General features: G+C 42.0%; 1 protein-coding gene across 3 annotated transcripts in view; it reads left to right on the top strand.

Moving 5' to 3' along the window:
• Positions 1 to 20,722, top strand: part of EGFR (epidermal growth factor receptor) — a 159,053-nt gene extending 138,331 nt beyond the window's left edge. For 2 of the 3 annotated variants that reach the window (XM_005519095.3, XM_088063017.1), the window contains exons 20-28: positions 2,957 to 3,142; positions 6,433 to 6,588; positions 7,379 to 7,454; positions 8,651 to 8,797; positions 11,176 to 11,273; positions 11,785 to 11,952; positions 12,046 to 12,093; positions 12,194 to 12,299; positions 13,347 to 20,722. In XM_005519095.3, the coding sequence (XP_005519152.2) occupies positions 2,957 to 3,142; positions 6,433 to 6,588; positions 7,379 to 7,454; positions 8,651 to 8,797; positions 11,176 to 11,273; positions 11,785 to 11,952; positions 12,046 to 12,093; positions 12,194 to 12,299; positions 13,347 to 13,723 (1,362 nt within the window). In that variant the 3' untranslated portion in view covers positions 13,724 to 20,722. The remainder of the gene's footprint in view (positions 1 to 2,956; positions 3,143 to 6,432; positions 6,589 to 7,378; positions 7,455 to 8,650; positions 8,798 to 11,175; positions 11,274 to 11,784; positions 11,953 to 12,045; positions 12,094 to 12,193; positions 12,300 to 13,346) is intronic. The other variant, XM_088063010.1, reaches the window with a different exon arrangement.
• The last annotated feature ends 1,241 nt before the right edge of the window (positions 20,723 to 21,963 follow it).

Raw genomic sequence — 21,963 nt, 5'->3', positions numbered from 1 at the left:
TCACAAAGGATGCGTTGGACTTAACTGCATTCAATTCCTGAAGGCATGTATCCTGAAGGAAGGGCTAGTCAACAAGCCCACACTACTTCACCCATCCTTCAGCAGATCAAGATCGCTGGGCAGGGCAATAGATGCAGGGACTGTGTGCTTTTCTGTGGTATCAAAGTGCTTTCTCTTCTAAAAGAAATTTCTGTAGTAAATCCCCACATTATCTTTTCCTTTGAATTAGGATGCTTAACAAAAAAACTCTTGCTTTTTCAATGCTGTTAATTTTTAGATAATTTGGTTGGTGGAATTCAGTATTTCAGAACTAAATTTAAAAAAATACAAAAGCAGTGAAAGAAGTCACAGGGATGACTCCAAAAGCACTTCTCAAAACATATTTTTGCTAAACAATTTAACAAGGTCATTGGAACCTCAAAGATAATAATGTCTAATTAAAGGTGATTTGTCTTACAGAATCACACTTGGTAGAGAACAAGCACAGCAGCTTTAGCTCTTATAATCCAGGCAAGCTCTGGCTGACTTTATTAGGGTAGGGTTAATTCAGAAGGTTGTTGTTAAATACCAAGCATACTTGGAGCAGGTCAGAGCGCACCCGAAGAGATTTCCAAGATAAACAGTTGAAACAAAGACCCACTTTAATGTCTTGGGCTACTTAGAAGGACCCACAACCACACAATACCTCTGTTCTGCTTTCTGCAAGGAGGAGGCGGTGGCCTATTTTCCTTTGCAGTACCAAATGGGAGAGGCGGTGTCAACACTTGGACGCTCTCCGAAAGCTGTGTGGCCCAAACGCCCACCCCGCTCCTGCGGCGTCCCAGGGCTCAGCCCCCGGGTCAGCCCCGCGCGGGCTGCGCGGCAGATGGGCAGTGAGAACAGCTCCTGCTCCGCAGTCTTCCCCCCGCACCCTGCCCTGCCAAAATGAATACAAAACGGATCTGAATCCCAGCAGGAAGCAAGGCATCCTTCATCATTACAATGGCTCCGTTTGGAAGCATAGGGAAATGAAGTTGTTTTTGTCTCTGCTTATGGCTGAGTACTGGATAACAAATTTACAAGAATCTCTAAAAAACAATGCCACAAATATATAGAAACTGAATAGCAGATTGTGTTCCTGCTTTATCTTTCCTTGAGCTAGCCCACACGATCAGTGCTATGCATGGCAGAGGGCTGTTTTTCAGTGGTGTGCTCACATCTTGCAGTAGGTTGTCGAGCTCTTACTAGTTCTGGTGGAGATCCTATTTAACCTGTCTGCCTGGAGGCCATTCTCATCCTGAGGGCTCCAAAACAAGGATACCAAATGCAGAACTAGTACCTCAAAAGAGGCTGCATTACATCATGTTTTGCTTAGGCTGGCACATAAAGCAACAGCACAGGGCCCAGAAAGTATTGCTTAATAATTAGGATTGCTTATTTCTTGAACGTCACTGCCTTAATAACTTTGTTTAATAATAGTTCTCACCAGCTATGGAGCTATGTAACATCTGTGGAACGCTAACTAGATGATGAGTAAAGTGATATGGTATTTATTTTCTTAAGCTCTTAGAAAGAGCAGATTTGCTCTTTCCCTTGTGCCATTTGTATCTTCACTATGATTTTAGGCTTTGGGGGACTGCTGGCCTGAATTGCCAAGGGGTGATGTTACTCTAGATGCTGAATCAAGATGCTGACAGGCTCACTGTATGGAAAAATTCCCATTCATTTTCCCTTATGTTGCTTTGCAATCAAATCACTTTTAAAATATCTAAATATTGCATACTGTAAGACTGAAATACTTGAAATACTTGAATGACACTGTAAATACTTGAAATACTGTAAATCAGACACAAAGTTAGTTAAAGAAACCAAACAAATGCAGCTCTAATTTTTTTCCCCAACTGGAGACCATTCTTTGAGCTGGCACTTGACAGTGGATTTGAGTATAAATACAGATCTCAAATTTCAATCCATAAGTAGTTTTTGCACACAAAAACGATGAGGTCAGGAATTTTAGCCCCTTGGCCATGTTAAATAATGTATTTGAACCAGCCAGGGGTATTTCCCTCCCCACAGAAGAACAAAAGAGGAGGAGGTATCTTGGGTGTTGTAGATCAGTACCTAAAGCTACACATGGTTTACCAACATTTGAAAAAAGAGTTTTTCACATATTTATGAAACTGAACCCCAAAATTCCAGATGACCAAAGGGTCGGTAATGCTTGGGCTCCCACATTTCATGTACCTTCCTAGTATCATTTACATTGCTATGTGGGTCTAAAACAGCTTTTCCAACCGAGGGCAGTATTTTCACCATCATTACTTAAAGACAAGCATTCAAGCTTCTAAAGCTTGGTGTACTGATTATTAATCTATTTGGTTTGATATGGACTGAAGAACAACATGGTCAAGAAGAACATGGTCTCTCAAAGAATGAGACTGTCAGTCACGATCTAGATGACAACTTTGACTTTCTGGGTTAGTACCACCCTTGACAGGGGAGTGTAATTCTCAAAAATACTGATTTCCAATCAGTTTCATTCAGACGTCTGTGAGGGAAAAAGCCATATGACACATGTTCACAAAATGTGTTGCCCTTGCAATTAGGTGCTTAAAATGATGAAATCCTATCAGCTTACAGTCAGTGTTCAATTTATTAATTCCTCCTGGGTCTGTAAGTTTTACTCTCCCAGGATTTTATGTCCAATGTTTGCTTGGTGTACAGTAGTGACAGACTGGCTCTTCTGTGGCATCTCAGTGATGATTTGGTGTTCGAAATCTGGACATCCATTGAACGGAAAATAGTTGGTCCATGGAGTAGGAAATACATGTATTTTGTATGTGATATGAGACACAAGAGTTTGCATACAGTATTTTAGCAACTTCCTGGATGACCACTTATTTCAAACTGCCTCCAAATATTCATGTCGTGCCAAAGGGAGTGTTTCACATTTCTTTTTTTTTGCCTTTCTTCTCAGGAAGCTTATGTGATGGCTAGTGTTGACAATCCTCATGTGTGTCGCTTGTTGGGAATCTGCCTCACTTCAACTGTCCAGCTCATCACACAGCTGATGCCTTACGGCTGCCTCCTGGATTACATCCGAGAGCACAAGGACAACATCGGCTCTCAGTACCTCCTCAACTGGTGTGTGCAGATTGCAAAGGTAAACAGACCAGAGCTCCAGATCAGCTAAAACTCAGAGATCCGACAGCATGTAATGTGTTTATTTAATTATCTGTCTCTGCAAATCTTTCTCTTTCACCCCTGGATCCTAGGTATCTTACACATGGCAAAAAGTGGTTACTTTTTCTTGGATAATATACTATTTTCGTGCTGATGCACAAACCTTACTTATTCTTCAAAATGCTTCTAGGCAGTGTAACATTATCACCTAGACATTTATGTCCAAACCAAACACCCGGTATTGAAATGATAATGTGATGCAAATTAAATGCAGTACAGGCAGCAGGGAAGGCAATAGAATTTGTCAATTCCCATAGCAAAATGCTGCTTCCATCAGTGGATTTCTTGGGGCTATGTCACAGGACAGTGCTGTTGAATACATCTTGTGTGCCTTGGAGAGTTTCATGATGAAATCTCTGAGGCCAGGGATCAAAACTGCTGACTGCTGAATACCAGCTCCATTTTTGCTCAGGCTGTCTTTCACCAAAAGGCATTCAGGCACCCCAGAGCTATTCTGTGATTCATGGGTGCTGAGCTGGGGTCTGTAATCTAACTGCAATTCCCATTAAAGACTCATTATCACACCTGGTACTGTTTGCCAAAGAGCAGCAAAGGAACTGCGTACAGCCTTTAGCCTGTAGTAGCAATATGCTGTGTTTGGATGGTGGCTAGCCATTTGCAAGCATGGAAAAATGAAGCAAGACCAGCAAAAAAGTAACTGCAATTGGTTGGAGATTCATCATATGAGATGGCAGTGTCTACACAGCATGGTTGCTTTAATGCTGTTTATTTCAGGAACGCTGGCCTGCAGGATAACCACACACTTAAAAATTTATTGGTCCCTTGAGGCCTTGTATACATCCCAGGCTTGCCCAGCCATGGTTTGCTTTCAGGAAACATGCTGAGGACCTCAGAAATGTCTCCACCAAAAGCCTATAGAGCACATTTTTCATCTCAGCATGTTTACTTTATTGTTTATTACTTTATTACTATATTGTGCTCCTCAACAAGTGAAATCTAATTTATGTGTCCACCTGGGTTGTGAGTTGCATTTTCTTTTTGTGACTCTTTTGCTTTCTTGTTTAAAATCAAGTACTGCTCTGTCCTGGCTTCAGTCTCTTTGGAGGGTGACCTGGGGGCTGTATTTCCCTCCTCCTCCTTCTTCTCCTTATTAATTTTTAAGGTGGCAAAATGTATCCCCAGATGGGTCCTTGGGGCATTGCTTGCCCGAAAGGTTGCCATTCACAATTGTTGTCTTTCGTTTGATTTTTTCCGTGGCAGTTCAACATTTGCCCATAGCAACTTCTACCCTCGCCAGTGATGCCTGACCTTCAACGTATTCCTTTGTGCTGCTCTACACTGAAGTTTTCCTCAAAGCACTCATAAATCTTTTGTCCAGCTTTTTCCCACCAATGTGTCTAGTGTAACTACTCTGATAAAGTTATGCTAGATTTTTGAACATTCTCTGACTCTTAAAAAAATTTACTTATGAGCGGAAAAAAAAAATTGAAACAAATACATGTCTGGTAACTAACCAGCAGGAGGCAAGTTCCCTGGGAAGCTTATTTTTGTTACTGTTTTCACAGCTTTGAAATAAGTTTTCTTTGCATCTTTTACAAACATTATCTTTTCCTGAGGTATGGAGTCCTCTGTTTCAGGCAAGATGTTATGACAGAGCATAAATACTCCCTGTGCAGAAACACTGTGAAGGAACTCTTTGAACACAGTGGTCTCATGCTTAGTGATGAAAAATGGATTAAACTCTAGGTCTGCACACAATTAAAGGTCTGCTGAACTTTTTAAACGGGCAGTTCAACATCTTCAGTGTACAGTTATGCACGTGCATGAGTCTTCAGCCATCAGTGCCTTAAACAGCTTAGTGACACTGATATTCTGCCTTTCAGCAGCTCCGAGCCTTATTAGCCTCTGCAGCAAGTCAATTTTAGCAGGAAATTTTTTTGTCCTACTGAGGCTAGATTAAGGAATTATTATTTTTTTTAAAGATAGTCTGTTTTCTGTCAGCAGCTCAGAAGTTTTTGTTTCAAGAGCTCTGCTTGCTGAAGATCTGTTTGTGTGATTCAGTGCATGCTCGTAGTGGCACTGCGCCATTTTGTTTGGGTGGTTTATTTTGGCAACATTAGCAGTGCATGGGTGAAGTTCTGCTGAGGGACTTGGAAGGAGGATTCCATGGTGGTCCAGCTTAGAAGTGGGCTTAGGAAGCGGGTGGAGGATGGAAGGCAATAATTCCCTCCAGTCCTCTGCCATCACATCAACATGATCATTTTGGCGCTAACTTTGTAGGTTAAAAGTAACCTTTTAGCAGTTCTCATCATAAAAATACAAGTGCAGAAGCTACAACCAGCAGAAATGTATGGACTAGGAATAATAGTGGGTTTTGGAAAAGATATTGCAGGAAACTTGGAAATCATGAAGTTTTTGATTCCATATACCAAGAGACTGGTGTTGAGGGAAAGGGGAGTAATCTCTGTGGTCAGAAACACAGCTGTTAAATTTATGCTTTAGAAGTCAAACCAGCACAATTAGTTATATTCTTCCTCAAGAGGCCGTTGTACCAAAAAAAGCACGTATGCTATGGCAAATCCAGCCTGATCATGGGAGGCAGTGAAACTGGAAGAACGTGCCTTTTTCAAAGAGGACTGGAAAATGGATGCAACTCTGAGATCAGACTTAAAATGAATTTTTAAATCTTTTCCCCCATTTTTACCTTTGCAGTGGTCTGCCTCATTGTTAGCAGAGAGAAGGCAGAGTACATTGCCTGTAATAAAACACGGTATGAGCAACTTCAAATGGTTGTCTAAATCCTCTCTGTAGAGTTGGTGTGTGTACATAATGGCAGGGGATAGTCAAACTCTGTACTGTGCTCTCCTGAAGTCACTGGGTTTGCACAAGTGCAGCCAAAAGAAGACTTTGTCCCTTTAAGTTCCATCCCAATTTTGTATTTCTTGAGCTAAGTCCCAAAGGAACCACATCCCCTGCTACTATCTACTCTACCCATTACTGCCTCTTTTTCATTCATCACTCCACCAGTGCCTGGACCCATAAGAAGGTTCCTGGAGGGTAATAGTAACAGTGCCAGCACTCATCCTCACACTGCAATAAACATCATGTATTGGAGAGTGCAGGTGGGATAACTTACCATACGTTAGTGGTGGTGGTGTCAGCAGTTACCACGAAGCAGCTGAGGTTTGGTGACCTGTGTGTCACAGCTCCGAGTGCACGAGGCCTTACCAGCAGTGTGTTGCATTGCAGGGAATGAACTATCTGGAGGAACGGCGCCTGGTGCACCGTGACCTTGCTGCCAGGAACGTACTCGTTAAGACTCCTCAACATGTGAAAATCACGGACTTTGGGCTGGCAAAGCTGCTCGGTGCAGACGAGAAGGAGTATCATGCTGAGGGAGGCAAGGTAAAAGCACACTGCAGAACGAACTGCTGCGCATTTGCTGGTGTTTGTGCTTGCACACAAGCCTCAAACAAAGGGGGGAAAAAGAGAGTATGTTTTCCAAAGCTCTCAGCTGCTATCTCAGCGTGCTGCCTTTGAAGCCTGTGGAAGTCCTCTGAAATCAGCCAAAGGAGCATCAGGCCAGTGGGACTGCAGAGGTAGCAGAGCAGCAAATGCTTTTGAAATTCCCACCCAGAATGTCTGGGAAAATTCATCAGTGTAGCCAACACCAATAAGACTGTGCAGTTTATAAAGAGAAAGGGAATGTTGTATATTTATAGCAGAAGAAAGACCTGTCAGACTTGGTTCAACACGCCTTTGTGTTGTACTGCGTGCTGATGGAGGGAATGTGTCCTGCTGAGAAATTAAAGAGAAGCTGCTTGCAAATATTGCAGAGGCCATAAATAGAAACCATATGAGTGTAGATCAGTCATGTAGCCTAAGACTGGATTTGTGTCCTGTTCTGATAGAAGGCTAAAATGTAATTATTTGACTGTTAAAAATATTGTAAAACTGTTTAGTAAGAGATACTTCTGATATACCTGGTATTCCACACGCTTCCAGGTTCTTCATAATATATGAAAATAATAAAGGAGGACTCAAAAGTTGCCTGTTCTACCATTCACATAGTTGTGTTGGCTGTTTTTGTTTTTTTCCTTCTGCAACCAAACTATTGATTTACACACCACCTGGTGGTGAACATCCCCATAAATTTTGGGTCAACCTCTTAAGGATTCTTTGTGAATTTTCCTAGGTTCCTATTAAATGGATGGCATTGGAGTCAATTTTACACCGGATTTACACTCATCAAAGTGATGTCTGGAGTTATGGTGAGTTTAAAAGCAGTTACAATTATTGCAGATGGATTGGAAAATTTCAGGATTTGCTGGTGATTCTATACTGGCCTTTTTACTTTCTATTGTGAGAAGAACAAGGGATCAAATATATAAACACAGTGCCCAGATCACCTATTCAACAAAGTAAAATCCCCATGAAACTACATCTGAGTGAGGTGTAAGATGTTTAACAGAATATGCCTTGGGTAATGAGCCCTCCCCTGAAAGGGGCTGCAGGTAGGAGACTGGTCTGTATGCTGAAGTTCTGTTAAAGCTTTTCTTCAGCAGCTTCACGTGAAATATAATGGAGCTGGCAACAGAGCTGCATAACTAGGAGGACTTAAAATCACTGGCCACAGTATAAGTCGGTGTCAAGCAGTGTAACTCTGCTGAGGCCTAAAATGCTTATGCTGTCCTGGTATTGAGGGGACAATGCTAAAAGGGAAGTAGTGTGATAACCTCCTTAGAGAATTTATTTTGTATTTGGTATAGTTCATAAATCCAGCTTGAAAGAAAGGAGCAGAAAGGAAACTTTTCGAAGCAACCTATTGCAAAATTTCCCCCCCATGGGCTCTAATATTGTGGGAAAATAGTTAATGCAGATGGTCAGATCCTGTGTCCTTTCTGAAACAGTACAGCCTCTGCTCTTCTTAATCCATTTATGTATCTTGGCATCCAAAATCTTGTTTTGTATCCTGAGCTACTAGACAATCACAACAGCTACATCACAAGAGTCCATGGTATGTCAGCAAATGACGCTTAGGCAGCTGGTTTACACGTCTTTCAAAAACTGCTTTTGCTCGTCTCCCGAGAGATTGTTTTCAAACAAAAAGAGAACTTCCATTTTTAAAACCACTTGCTGTGTTGGAGTTGGGAGACAGTAACCTGTGTTTCCTTTCTATGGGGCCAAGAAGTTTGTGGAATGTTCAACAATAATATATTAGGTGAGATTTTAAAAAAATAAATAAATAAAGGAAAAAAGCAAAACCTTGAAAGGAAGCAGGATTATTTCAAACTTTTATATTAATCTCTCTATAAAATTATGGGAGAAAATGCTTTCTCTTATTGGGGTTCTGGCAAAACAGTGCTTCCAGGGGACCCCCCTCTGCTCTCTGCCACCTCTCCACACCCAGGCCAGGAGTCCAGCTCCTGGCAGTCTCTTTCACAATCTTCTCTTCCCCACCCTGCAGGTGTGACAGTCTGGGAGCTGATGACATTTGGGTCCAAGCCGTATGAAGGGATCCCTGCCAGTGAGATCTCCTCTGTCCTGGAGAAGGGCGAGCGTTTGCCGCAGCCCCCCATCTGTACCATCGACGTCTACATGATCATGGTCAAATGTGAGTTCACACTTGGGGTTGTGGCTGCTCATCTAACTTGAATAAGTAACTCAGTTGCATTTTATGCTGTGTTCCTGGTAATGCACAGAGATAGGGTTGTGTGAAAAGAGTGGTGACAGCAGAATGTGTTCCCACACCTTGAGCTTTACCTAGGATCATGGAATGTGTTTTCTTAAGTCACTCATTCAACCAATTCATGTTTTTTTCACCATTCACACCACTGACTGATATTGTCAATTATTTTAAACAGATATGGTCAGGCAGTATAAATTAGCATGACACCAACCACTTTGCCTGATACTCTGGTTTTGTATATCTAGGAAATAAAATCAGCACTGCCTGCTCCTCCAAGCTCCCACCTCAGTTTAGCAATGTGCTTCCCACTGCAATCACACAGGTGGATTATTACTAAAGGAGTGTCAAAAGTGCAGGCACAATCATAACGTCACATACATATGAGAATTCAGGGTTCCTTTTCAAATTTCTTCCTCATTTTTGGCTGGTCCCTTTTTTGGCATGCAGCTGTTGTAGTATAGCTGCTCAAGAGCAGAGGGTTTCTGAAACACTTCTCAGCCAGTTTAGGGTATGTCAAAGGGCTTCTGAATCTCAAACCCCCTTTCCATATATATCATCTACTAAATGTCAGGCTACTACCTGGCTTCCTGCACATCTCTAGGCCTTGACTGCCACTTCCCTGTTCACTGCTGTGAGGATGTGATAAGCAGCCCACTAGGTGGCATTTAAGACCTTCTCACTGGAGCAACATGTACCTGTTCCTGAGACAGGAGCCACGCTACCATGAGCACTCTTGCAGCACTTTTGGGGAATCCTAGAGCACCCACATATTGCTGTGGTGGAACAAGCACCACACAAGCTGAGCCTGATCCTGTGCTCCAAGGAACTGAATCCAGAAGCGTGCACCTAGCCTGGGACGTGCCCAGACCCCAAAGCAATGTCCTAGGAACCCCTCCTCAGAGATTCTGAACCCTACTGATGCCTCAGCCCCTGTCTTTCCTTAGGGTCAGGCCAGATGTAGAAAGGAGGCATTTTGCCAGGCATCTAATCCGGTACTTGTTGCTTTTAAAACACAACCAATGGAGTGTCCCCATCCTTTCCATGCCATTACACTGAATTTAAATGCAAGAGTGTGAGGACCTGGGGGCTGAGCCTTCCTGAGAAGAACACAGAACTCAGTTGCACATCTTTTGCTGCTCTGGTCACCTCATGTTTTCCGGCTACAGTGCAGACCCGACTGAAGCTGTGCCATTTTATTGGAAGGAATTCAGGATTCCCAGTCACCTCTTTTACAATCAGAAAGTATAAGCTGAAATGTTCGAAGTTATTGCAAAATAATTACTAAATTCTTTAATTTAAAAACCAGCATTTAAATATACACAACTTAGAGGTAAAGTAAGTAACAGTAGATTCTACTCCTGCAAGAGCAGCAAATTCCCAAACACTCCATTTTCTCTAACAGCAAGAAACATTTCTTTTTGAATTAGTGGAGAATCATACTTCTAGTATGGTAAAAAGTCCCTGGAAATGATGAGATTTTGTCTAATGTGGATATCTTCGTCTAATGCAGATTTCAGAAGGCATATTACCACTTCATTTTTCCATTAATTTAGACGGGCTGTTTCTTCTGAGTTCCTCTAGACACACTAAGCTTGACCTTTATTAGTTTTAATTTTAAACACAGAAGTCTCTAGACCAGCTCATCTGTTAGTTGATTACAGTGGGTTTCCTAAGTAATATCAGATGTAAAACCTCCAGTATCTATATTTGAAATCTCTTCTAGCATTGATCCAATCTAAGCTGTAAGGACTTACTTTTGTTGAAGTCAGTTTACTAATTAAATACAGCTTAGTTGCAGTAATCTTTCAGTATGTCTCCAGTGAGGATGTTTTGAATTTTAGAAGACATCTGGGTACAGAGGGAGGCTGTAGACTTCCCAGGACTTAATGAAGCAGTCCAGTGACTGTTAGGTGGTCAAATCCTGGTACCTCTGCAGGCATTCACTGGTGTCAATTTGCTTCCTCTCCTTCAAGAGCTTTTTCCAAAGCAAACTGATTGGGATTATCCCTCAGGTGGGACCAGCCTGCCCACATGGGGATAGGCCAGCAGGAGAGGAGACAGACTCAGCCTGAAGCTTTCCCAGCATGTGGTTTTATCTCTTTCTTCTGAAAACTGACAAGATCTGCATTTTAAATCCTGAAATTCACACCCATGGCTGGTGAATTAACTTTTTATGTTGGTCCCTTAGGGGTGGTTCCTTTATTTCTTCCATGCATGGCACTGCTTTTTTTGCTATTACATTTTATTTACACACTGTGTTTGAACACCAAAACAATTTTGTTTGTGCATTGCTTTTCCTGCAGGCTGGATGATCGATGCAGACAGCCGTCCCAAGTTTCGTGAGCTGATAGCTGAATTCTCAAAAATGGCCCGTGACCCTCCACGCTATCTTGTTATACAGGTACTGACCACAGTGGTGGGAAGACGTCTGATGGGCATTTCATCTGAGGCCCAAAGTAACTATAATGCATATGAGAACATATGATATGGACAACTGAAGGACAGATTTGTTGTTGCTTTCCAGGTTTTAACACATTCAGCCAGAGCCACAAACAAAATGTCAAGACTGGTCACTATTTTCTTAGTACTGGTCTCAGACTAGGACCAGAAGCAGTCCATACTGTAATCATGAGAGGAGAACAGAGTTCGATCCTCTTCAAAATGCAGTTATTTTACTGAGATTGCAGGCCTAAGTTCCCCTAAACTCTAGGTAAATTTGGTTAAACACACATGTCTCTGTATGGGCCATTTACTTAAGCACTGACTTGCCTTGTGTGTCCTTTCCAACTCAGAATATTCTGTGAATCTGTGAATCGAGGTTTTGCTTCTTGTGCCTCTTGTTAAATTGTCTCGGGAAGAATGGGGGCTTGAAAGGAGTCTGCAAGTCTGTCTCATGCTGACTTTTTTAACAGGGAGATGATAGGATGCACCTGCCCAGCCCTACGGACTCCAAGTTTTATCGCACCCTGATGGAGGAGGAGGACATGGAAGATATAGTGGATGCAGATGAGTACCTTGTGCCACACCAGGGCTTTTTCAACAGCCCTTCAACATCTCGCACTCCTCTCTTGAGTTCATTGGTATGAAAATTCTCCGATGTGGAAACATGACATGAAATTTTAAGAGTGAACTGCTTCTCATAATGTCTGTGTTTTCTTTCTTTGTCTTTTAAGAGTGCTACCAGCAACAACTCTGCTACAACCTGCATTGACAGGAACGGGGTAAGTAGAATGATCTTTAATAAAGGAGTAACTCCTCCTACGTGGATCAGCTTCTACAAATCAGTCCCTTTAATACTGTTTTTCTCTACTTTCATCCTAGCAGGGGCACCCTGTGCGGGAAGACAGCTTTGTTCAGAGGTATAGCTCAGACCCAACAGGTGCTTTCTTGGAGGACAGCATAGATGACAGCTTCCTACCAGCCCCAGGTGAGTACCTCTCCTGTTTTTCCTGTTTTTCCATCCCATGGCCACTCATTCACAAGCCTTGCAAATTCACAATGCTTGCAAATATAATAATTTTCCTTTTCTGTAGAAATGAAGCAACTCAACTGCTTTCTACCCTTTTGTCTCAGTAAATGGGAGTGGAAGAGTGTTCATATATCATTTTCCTAGCCCTTATCTGCCTGCTTCTGACCATTTCTCATTTCATTTCCCTCAGAAGCCAGATTCCTTGTGTTAGCCATGTGTGCCATCTAGGCAGGGAGTTTGCATGAGTGGTTATATGTTTAAAGTTTTCTACTTGAGAAAATAGCCTCTAAAAATTTGGGTTATTTTTTTTTACCGTTTCAACAACATAAAGAGCTTTATGGTTGTTTCATTGCTTTCAGAAGTTAATCCACAGAAGGCAGTTCATGGTTTCACATGAACTTACAGTGTAGGCGATGAGAGAGAGAGAGCCAGTGAGCACGGAGGGAGATGGGGCTGGATAATGCAGTGATGATGCTTTGTGTCCTTAAAAAATCCCAACCAACCGTTCCAAGAATATGCCATAGCTAAAAAGGGTGAAAGGCCCTGCAAGGAATAGCACTGACGTGAAATGTGGACTCACTGTTACTGCCAGTCCTGTATTTTCTAGGCATTTTCCTCATCTCTAAACATTTTTTCCCAGGGAAACAGCTTCTGGCAGCTAACCTCCCAAACTGCCATTTCAGAACACTATCTGGGACACAGCCACCCACACGCCACTAAAATCAGCAGTAGCTATCTCACTGTCTCATGGTCCAAGCCATCTTTCTGCTGGTTGGCAAACAAAATTCTTGAAGGTGAACCTCAGGGCAGCATGTTTGGTGCCCCAGAGTGAGTGGCAGTCCCTGCCTTTGGCTCTTTTTCCCTCTGGGAAGTACAGAGACGTGCCATGTGCGAAGTGCAAGTGGCAGCTGGGTTGAAACTAAATGTCAAGTGACACCAAATGGCTGCATTAAGTTTATATCTTCCTTTTCATTCCTTCTCATTTTTATTTTCTTTTTATACTAGAGTATGTAAACCAATTGGTGCCCAAGAAAGCATCTGCCTCAGCAGTCCAGAATCCAATCTACAACAACTTCTCTCTCACAGCAAACTCAAAGGTGCCCACAGACTCCAGCTACCAGAATTCACACAGCACAGCTGTGGACAACCCTGAGTATCTCAACACCAACCAGTCTCCCCTGGCCAAGACAGTCTTTGAGAGCTCTCCCTACTGGATCCAAGCAGGCAACCACCAAATAAATCTGGACAATCCTGACTACCAGCAGGACTTCTTACCAAAGGAAACCAAACCTAACGGTCTTTTAAAAGTTCCCGCAGCAGAAAACCCAGAGTACTTGAGGGTAGCGGCACCAAAAAGTGAATACATTGAGGCCTCAGCATGACCATAGAGAATTTCTTCTTGCAGCAAGGCAAGCTGGATAAGTGAACTGTTGGCTGCTGCAAGAGTGGACTCTGGCTCAGAGCAAATGGCAATCACAATGCATCAAAAAGCACCTCTGCTTTTCAGCGTGGGGCTTTGAAACTGCAAAGCCTGTCTGATGGTAGTTTGGGTCTTTCCTTGCCCATTTCCACGTAATAATTGAGGTCCATAGCCTGTGCTCGGATGCATGTTGGGATGGAGCAGGATCTTCCTGGACTGAAGAAATATGGCTGCATTACTTACATTTTCAAATGGTAGCATGGTAAAAAGCCACTCTGGGATGAACTTGAAAGCTGTACACATTGTACAGTCAAATTCCTTTCTACATTCTGTATTTTTATAAATGTTTCTAACAGAATTTTTGGATCTTTTACAAGATCAGATGCTTGTACTGCTCGTCTGCTAAGTGTTGCTCAGATCACCAGCAGGAAAAAGAATTATGTTCCAAATCTCCTGGAACTGAAACTGTTATTCCAAACCACCAGATTTTTTACAAATTGGCTCCATATACAGCCTTTTGGCCCAAAGGTGAGAAATGCATCTGAGGGACGTATGGGCGATTCTGCCCAGGGCAGTATGGAGTGGATTGGTCTGGGGAAAACTAGCACAAGGAGCAAAATGGCACAATGCATCACCTGCTGACCACTACTGCTACAAACTGACAAGAGGAACACGCCTCCAAGTCACCTATACATGATCATAAAGTGCTCACTAGTCTGTTTTCTGATGGTCAAACCCAAAACTGTTTCTTGTTCTGATCCCTTATGCAGCTGTCAAGTTGTCAAAATGCCTTTCTTCTTCAACAACACTGTTAAAGATGTTGCCGTAACTGAAAAATGAAATGTCAGATAATGTTTAACAGACTTCAATTAAATGTCAAGGAAATGCAAATAGTGGCAAATTGGAGCACTCATGAGACAGACTGGAAGAACTATACTAAATTAAACTTGACTAAGGCAAGAAACACTGGTAGCTCTAGCCAAGCAGCCTCATTTCCCTTTTTAAAGGGGCTCAAAGCAGAAATAATTTACCCTACTGAAGGGGTATCAAAGTAGCACACTTCAGTCACTTCAAGAGAATACTGCCAATTGTCCCACACTGGGGCAAAGGCTGGGGCTAGTTACATGTCCCTTTGGGGTTACTATCCTTGCAATGCAGGAGGAGCAGTAAGAATGAATTAAGGAAAGAAAGAAAAATCTGGTATGATGGAAAATATTGTCTCCCTCTTCTGAAGCACAGGGTTGCCTACTGCTTCTTTGAAATACTCAGTGTCATCTTCTGGTTATTAGTGTGGTATAGGCAGGCAAGGCAAGGCTAAGATTTTGGCTTGTTGCTATAAATCAGTCACAGCAGCAAAAACAGCTACTCTTTCCAGTGACCCATAAAACTATTCCATCACTAACATTTCTTATGAATGTAGGAGGAGTAAAATGCCTAAAGTGTGAACTTAGTCAGTCCTGTAGATGCATCCCACCAGCAGCTTGGCAGTGCTATTTTAATCAAACCACTAGATCAGAAAGCAACTTCTCATTTGGGGACAAAGGCCCTTAACTAGTTGGGTAACTTGCTTGAAGGTAGCATAAGCAGCTGACTTGGAGAGGACCTGTAGTCTATATTAAGTAGCAAAAACCAGTCAAATTTATGCTGCTGCTGTATTTCGAATACATCATTATATATTTCAGTTTAAGTATTGTATCTGAAGTCCAGGATCAAGCAGCAAATCCTTAGGGCAAATCTGTTTTTTCAGATTTACGGAGTAAAGGAGACCTTCAGTCATGTGAAATGAGCCCTTTTTTAAGTAACATGCATTAGCAGTTTGTATGTGTACAGCTCACAGGTCCCACTACAGTACAGGGTGAAGTGGCATGTTGGGTCAGAATCCAGAGATTGTTCTGTTTGGTAGAGTTGTCTCACCATGACCAAGTCCCAGACACAGCAGTGTGGAAGATGCAATGTTTGACTTGGATTATCAGTGGCTTATATTTAAAACAGTAACTAGAATTCAGTTCCCACGTCCAATTAGCAGCAGATTTCTCCTTGCATTCCTGGGAGCAGATTTGTTGTGTTGCTCTCACAAGTGTGCAACATGTGCGCACAGGCAGCGCTGCTTTTCCCCACCCACCACCCTGGCAAAAATGTACATAAAACTAAAAAAAGATCTTAACAGAATTCACAGATAATTTTTCAATTTGCTGAATCTGTTACGTCTCCAAGCAGAACACTAGAAAATCACATAGTGCATATTCTCCCACAGAATCTTTCAAACACTACTGCACAAAGGAATTTACTGATTTTAATCTGTTAGCTAAAACAAGAAAGCCGCTGACAAATAGCAGTGTGTATCACCAGCATTATGTAGCATCAATAGAGGTTAACACTTGCCCTTTTAAAACAATTCAGGAGGGATTCAGTAGCAGTTCGTTGCTAGAAACAAGGAGATTCATCTAAAAATTAAGTAATCTAAGTTTCAAAGAACATCTCTCTTGGAATGTGATGTTTTTGACGAAAAGAGTAGAAAAGAGGATGTAGGACCACAAACGGTTGATACGAATGTAGATTCCAGATTGGCGGTATCAACTATATATTGTGAAGTATTTCTGGTAAATAGGCATCCTGTAAGCCATGATTTGTAAGTTGGCAGCTCAGTAATGATTCAAAAGCCAGCAAAAAAAAAGCTAGGTGGTGCCTGCAGGGGCAGGCACAGTGGCTCTGGGAGCAGATGGGACTGTGCAGCAACTGGCTGTGGCTGGAAGCACAGGTGCTATGCAGGGTGATGCTCAGGGTAACAGACAATAGCAATATACAAAATCATTTCCACCAGAATAAAAAGAAAAAAAAAGAAAAAAAAACAAACCAAAAAACCCACAAGTAAGCAGCAGAAATGTCCTGGTTTTTCCATTGCAGCTCATTGCACATTAAACAGCAAGGAGACCCCAGCAGATCGTAGGTGCTCATGCAGGAGAACATGGTTAAGCAGCATAAATCAACATCCAGAAATAACTTGAAAGGTCAACTGGAAGTGTGGGTAGAAAAGACTGATTTTAAAGACACAGCTAAATAGGGAAATGTAGCATAACGAAGCCTCTTCTAAAAGCTAACAGCCTTACCACTTGAGAAAGGTAAAATTTCCCTTTTTACTGTATTTCTTATGGAAGGCAAAATAAAACATCCACAAGTTAGTCCTTAGCATCTATCGTAAAGCAGTAGTTATTACAGGACTCATTTTGCAATAATAATTTAGGGCTTTTAATAACTTCTAAGTGTATGAAAATGTAAGTCAAGAGTCTTCATCTTCCTGCAATGTTTTCCAGTGATTGTGTGCAGTGTCAGCACACTTGATTTCATTGTGGGCCTTGGGTTGTTTTCTTCTGCTGAAAAGGGAGCTGACCTGGGAAATTTTCTTCATGTTGCAATTGATTTTGTTGAGTAAATTCATCCAGAGGCCAGGGGCTTGCTTTTGTCTCCATCTGACAGTCAACACCAAAGGAAGCTTTTTTAGAGAGAGTGGTTGGAACTAGATGGTGGTTTCTGGAATGCCTCAGGGTGATGCCCCATCCCACCAACCTCACCACAACTTGAAGCCTGCCCCAGCATTAGAAAACGTGGTCCTGTGGTTTATTAGAAAGGGAAGGGCTTGCACAGTGAGAATAATGTCAGGGAAGGGCTTCAGCTGACCAGTCCATACCTGGGACAGCTGCTGAGTTTGCACAGGGACATCACTGAGGCCACTGACTGTTCCTGCAGGTACAGGTGCTCCTATCCCCAATCCCAGCTTGATGTGATGGGGGTTGCAGAGATTGCTTGTGTGAAAGCCAATGTATATGGCATTCTTATTATGGTGATTATCTCTTCTCTTCCCTGGGAGACATAGTTACGGTTACAGCAATGTCACAGGACCGCAAACAGCTTGAAGAAGTCCCATCACAAGATACCTGGGGTGTTCTTGGTCTGTCTGTGGGTGCTCCAGGGTGCCGAGAAGAAACTTTGCATTTCCAGACAAGCGCTCATTCTTCAGGGTTCAACATTTTCTGTTACTATTGACCACTGCCACTCAAATGTGCAGTTACGGTACTCTGGCCATTGTTTCCCCCAAAGTTTCTCTATGAGAAAACACTTGAATCGGGACAAAGTATGAAAATATACCTGTGTCCTCCTTCTTGATGGGAACTGTACACTTGTGAAATGTCAGACTCTTTGTATAACATTTAGCAAGAGTGCTTTGTAATGTTTTATCACCACTGGTTCAAATTTTTATATTGGGATCCCATTTTCTGCCTTTCTTCTTATAATTGTTCACTCTTTGTTCTGACATACAACTTTCAAGGAGCCTTTTTAAATAATAAAGAAAATAATAGAAAAAAAATTTATACAAAAGAAAAACTTGACACCTTCAAGTAGCTTGTCAAATGGGCTGCATTAGGACCAAAGATTTAATGTCTTGTTTTCTTGCTTTAAAGGAATAAGGTATTGATCACTACTTCCACAGCCTCTTTTCATGGAGAAGAGCTACAGAACTCCACACTTCATTGGGGTGGGGTCAGAACTATGCTGAGCCAAGAGAGCTTGGTAGGAGGGTGAGGCCTGTCCATAGAAAACCAAACTGAATATCTGGACCATGTATCACTTCAGAGCCAAACCTACAACCTCTACTCTGTATTGCACTTAATGCAGTATCTAAACAGAGACACAGCCAAGAAAGAAAGAAGCAAATGCATGATATTTTGGCTCAGTATCAGGAAAAAATACAATGATGTTAAGATGAGACATGATGAAATAACTTTCTTGTGCGAGGAAGTGTGTAGGCAGGCAGTGAGACTTCAAAACAGTAACACTTTTGGTTATGTATTACTTTAATTATGCAGGGGAGTTGAAATCACAGAGCTTCCATGATATGCTTTGCTTTCTGACATGCCTCCTGCCTGCATTTGATGTCTGGTGTTAGGGAGATCACCACCTCTATTACCATGGCCGTGTGGACTGAGAATCGCATGTTGGTGCAGCCCCTTCTTTTTATGCAGGGAGAGAAGAGTGCTGTCATAGCTGTACCACAGTTAGTGGTAAAGCTAAGCCCCCAATAGCATCCAAAAATGGGTTTCCCAAGAGAAAAACTTTGTAACTGAAGACCTACCTGGCAAAAGACACAGCACTTGTTGCACTGATGCAGTCAGTAGGCTGAACACCTTCAGTCAAGATTTGGGGCTGGTGCTTCATCAACTTTGCTGTCATCTTCTAACATGGTGCAGATGGCATCTTTGGTCTCTTTCTGTCGCTCATTTTGAAGTAATGGATTTTTCTGATTAATAAGGTGGAAACCAGAAATCAAAAATGCCTCTAACAACTGGACTGGTAGAAGGTGGTGTTCCTACACAGCCAATACAGTACATCATTTCCAGACAATCTGGAATTTATCCAGACTCTTCTTCTTACCTCCCGCATGCTAGCTGGAGAGTGTTCATTTGCAACCACCATCAATGTTATCCTCATATTTCATTAAAGGGAATAATCAAAATTGTTGTCTACAATGGTAGGAGGCTTGGCTCACATACCTACGTTGCTTTTTAATCCTACATTCCTAATAGTGTTCTCCTTGAAATTAATGGGATGTTTAAATTTGTTACACTGAGAGTCTAAAACAAGGCTAATGTTGAGTGATTTTTGAAAATCCCTCACAATAATCAGAGATCCTATGGATCCATTGCCCATTTTAGGCTGCTTTGTACTGATGCAATCAACCGAATATAAGGTATGATGACTTGGTTTTAATAAACTGTCAAGCAATATATCCACAGATACAGATGGTACCCTCACAGCATTGTAAAGTTACTCAGCTATGAAAGCACTATTTGTAAAATAAGAAACTTTTGACTTTTATATGGTTTAATGGTTTATACTGTTGATCAAAGATTGTTTGTATATGAGCGATGAAAAAATGAGGTGTATATTATTCTTTTTAATTGTTTTTAATTTTTGGAGGACTTTTATTGTAATATACTGTTGTATTTGGGGGGGAAAAAGAAGCAGTGGCTAGCTTGTAGTTTGTAGCCAGAGGATAATTCACACTAAGAGTTCTTTATTGATGGACTTAGATTTTTTTTTTTTTCCTCATAAAATTTGTCACCTTGGGGATTTATTCAGAGCTTAGTGAAGCTAGTAACAGCACTCTTTCCTCTCTTCAACACTCTTTGGCTCTCTGCATGCACAGTGCTGGAGTTTCATAATGTGAGCAATAATACAGGCAACCCTTGTGACCAATGGAAGTGCAATATGAAAGCCCAGGTGCTGCTTATCAGGGCCCTAAAAAAAGCTGCTCTTTTATGTGTCAGGTTCCCACTTCACTTCCATGACAAGAGCAGAAGCAGAGTGAAAGCAATCCCTCATAAGCTGATCCACGTGGCATATGAAACCATAGTGTTGGCCAATTCCAAAGTGCATAACTAAAGTGAAATAAAGTCTCAACCAGAGTCACACTGATGATTTAAATTGTACTATACTAGGCAGGAAGAGAAATTCTGTTAGCAAAGGCAGCCAAATGCAGCCCCAGTGTACAATGAGTATGGGTGTTTAATATCCAACTGGTGGAACACGTGGCAGACAAAGATTAAAGGAATTGCAGAGTCTTCGTAACAGAGCAAAATACACTGCATTGGCAAGGCAGTAAAGAAGAAAGGAGCTGAAACTGTCAGTATGCATTTAGCCTGGATAGGTCCCTGGTATCACAATTAGTAAATTAAGTAATTTTTTAGAAAATTTAGAAAAAAGAAAACAACAAAACCGCAACAGCACCTTTCTCATTTTCGTCTTTCCATCTGGTCCCTTCCAGTACATAGGCTGCATGTTTTACCAGCTCAACCTATTTTATGCAGAAATTATGTAGTCTTAATCTTCATATTACTGGTTCTCAGAAATGTCTAATGAGTATTAATGCATGATATTTTTATTTTAATAAAAGTAATTAAATAAATATTTGCTCTTTTGGCACATGATTTCGTTCCCCCCACTTCAAAATCTGCTGGCTTGAGAAGATTCTAAATAAGTTAGTATTGCTCTGAAGAAGAATAATTAGTATCAAGAAGGAAATTGAAATGTACATTGTACGTCTATGAACCTCCTCTGTGAAGATCAGAAAGCAACTTTCAAACAAGATTTAAAAGTTCTTATCAGACAGGAAACTGCTGTTGTCTGTATCTGACAGAGGCAGAGCAATGCCTCTGTATTTATCCCAGAGAGGTGAGGACCCTGACTTGCTAAATCCCACTTTCAAAGCACCAAAAGAGAGGAACTTAAAATGAAGAATGGTATAAGTATAGAATAGCGTGGGTGTTTGGGAAGGATGAGCATTCAGAAATTCCACTGAGTTCAGTGCAGTCAACTTCAAATAAACAGAAAAGTGACAGAGGGTGCAAGAATAGAAAACAGCCAAAGAAACACAGCTGCAGTTTAACCTCCCTGTCTGCCTGCACAGGATATAGCAGATTAAGACAAGATATAGAAAACTGCTATTAAAAGATAAGAGAGGAATAAAGTCTTTTCCACAGGCTCCATCATTATTAACAGCAGCCCTAAGCAAGCCTTACCCTTTGGCACTCCTGACCTTGACCCAGGAAAACAACAAAGCCAGCCTTTGGGGAACTATCTGAATGCCCAATGATAGCATCAGAACACATCAGAAATGTACAAGGGAACCAGTAAAAGATAACGTGCCCTGAGGAGGCCCACAGTCACAGCTGGACCACCTACCATGGCACCTGGGTCAGTCCCACATGCCTCCTACAGCACTGAACATGGAAGGGCTTCACCATCACTCTTTGAGACACATTTCAGCAGTAACTCGTCACAAATGGCCTTGTTCATGCTTGTCCTAAGGCTGCTGACTGGGGCAATGCTTCTGCAGCAGCATTTGATACCTGCTGTTTATACCAGACGTGGGTGTGCCAAGAAAGAGGGGCCTTGCAATTGCCAAAGGTGGGGGGTGGGAACAGCAGTGAAGGTGACTCGGCTTCCTTGAAGTGGCATTATGTTTGTTGTCCGAGATGGGCTCAGTTCTTTTGTCAGCACCCACCTGCATCAGACCCATGGCAGACCCCAGGAGGGGTGCCACTGACATGGCAGACACAAATGGACATGTCCTGCTCAGGGGGCTCACTGGGGTGGCTGATCTTGCTCCCTGCATCATGAGGAGGCCTGCTTGGAGCCCATCTGTAA

The sequence above is a fragment of the Pseudopodoces humilis genome, chromosome 1 (genome assembly GCF_049639895.1).
Source record: "Pseudopodoces humilis isolate 2021_Gansu_Grassland_sample_001 chromosome 1, ASM4963989v1, whole genome shotgun sequence".
NCBI lineage: Eukaryota > Metazoa > Chordata > Aves > Passeriformes > Paridae > Pseudopodoces > Pseudopodoces humilis.
The sequence above is the reverse complement of the archived record's forward strand: the minus strand, read 5'-3'. Positions and strand labels throughout refer to the sequence as shown.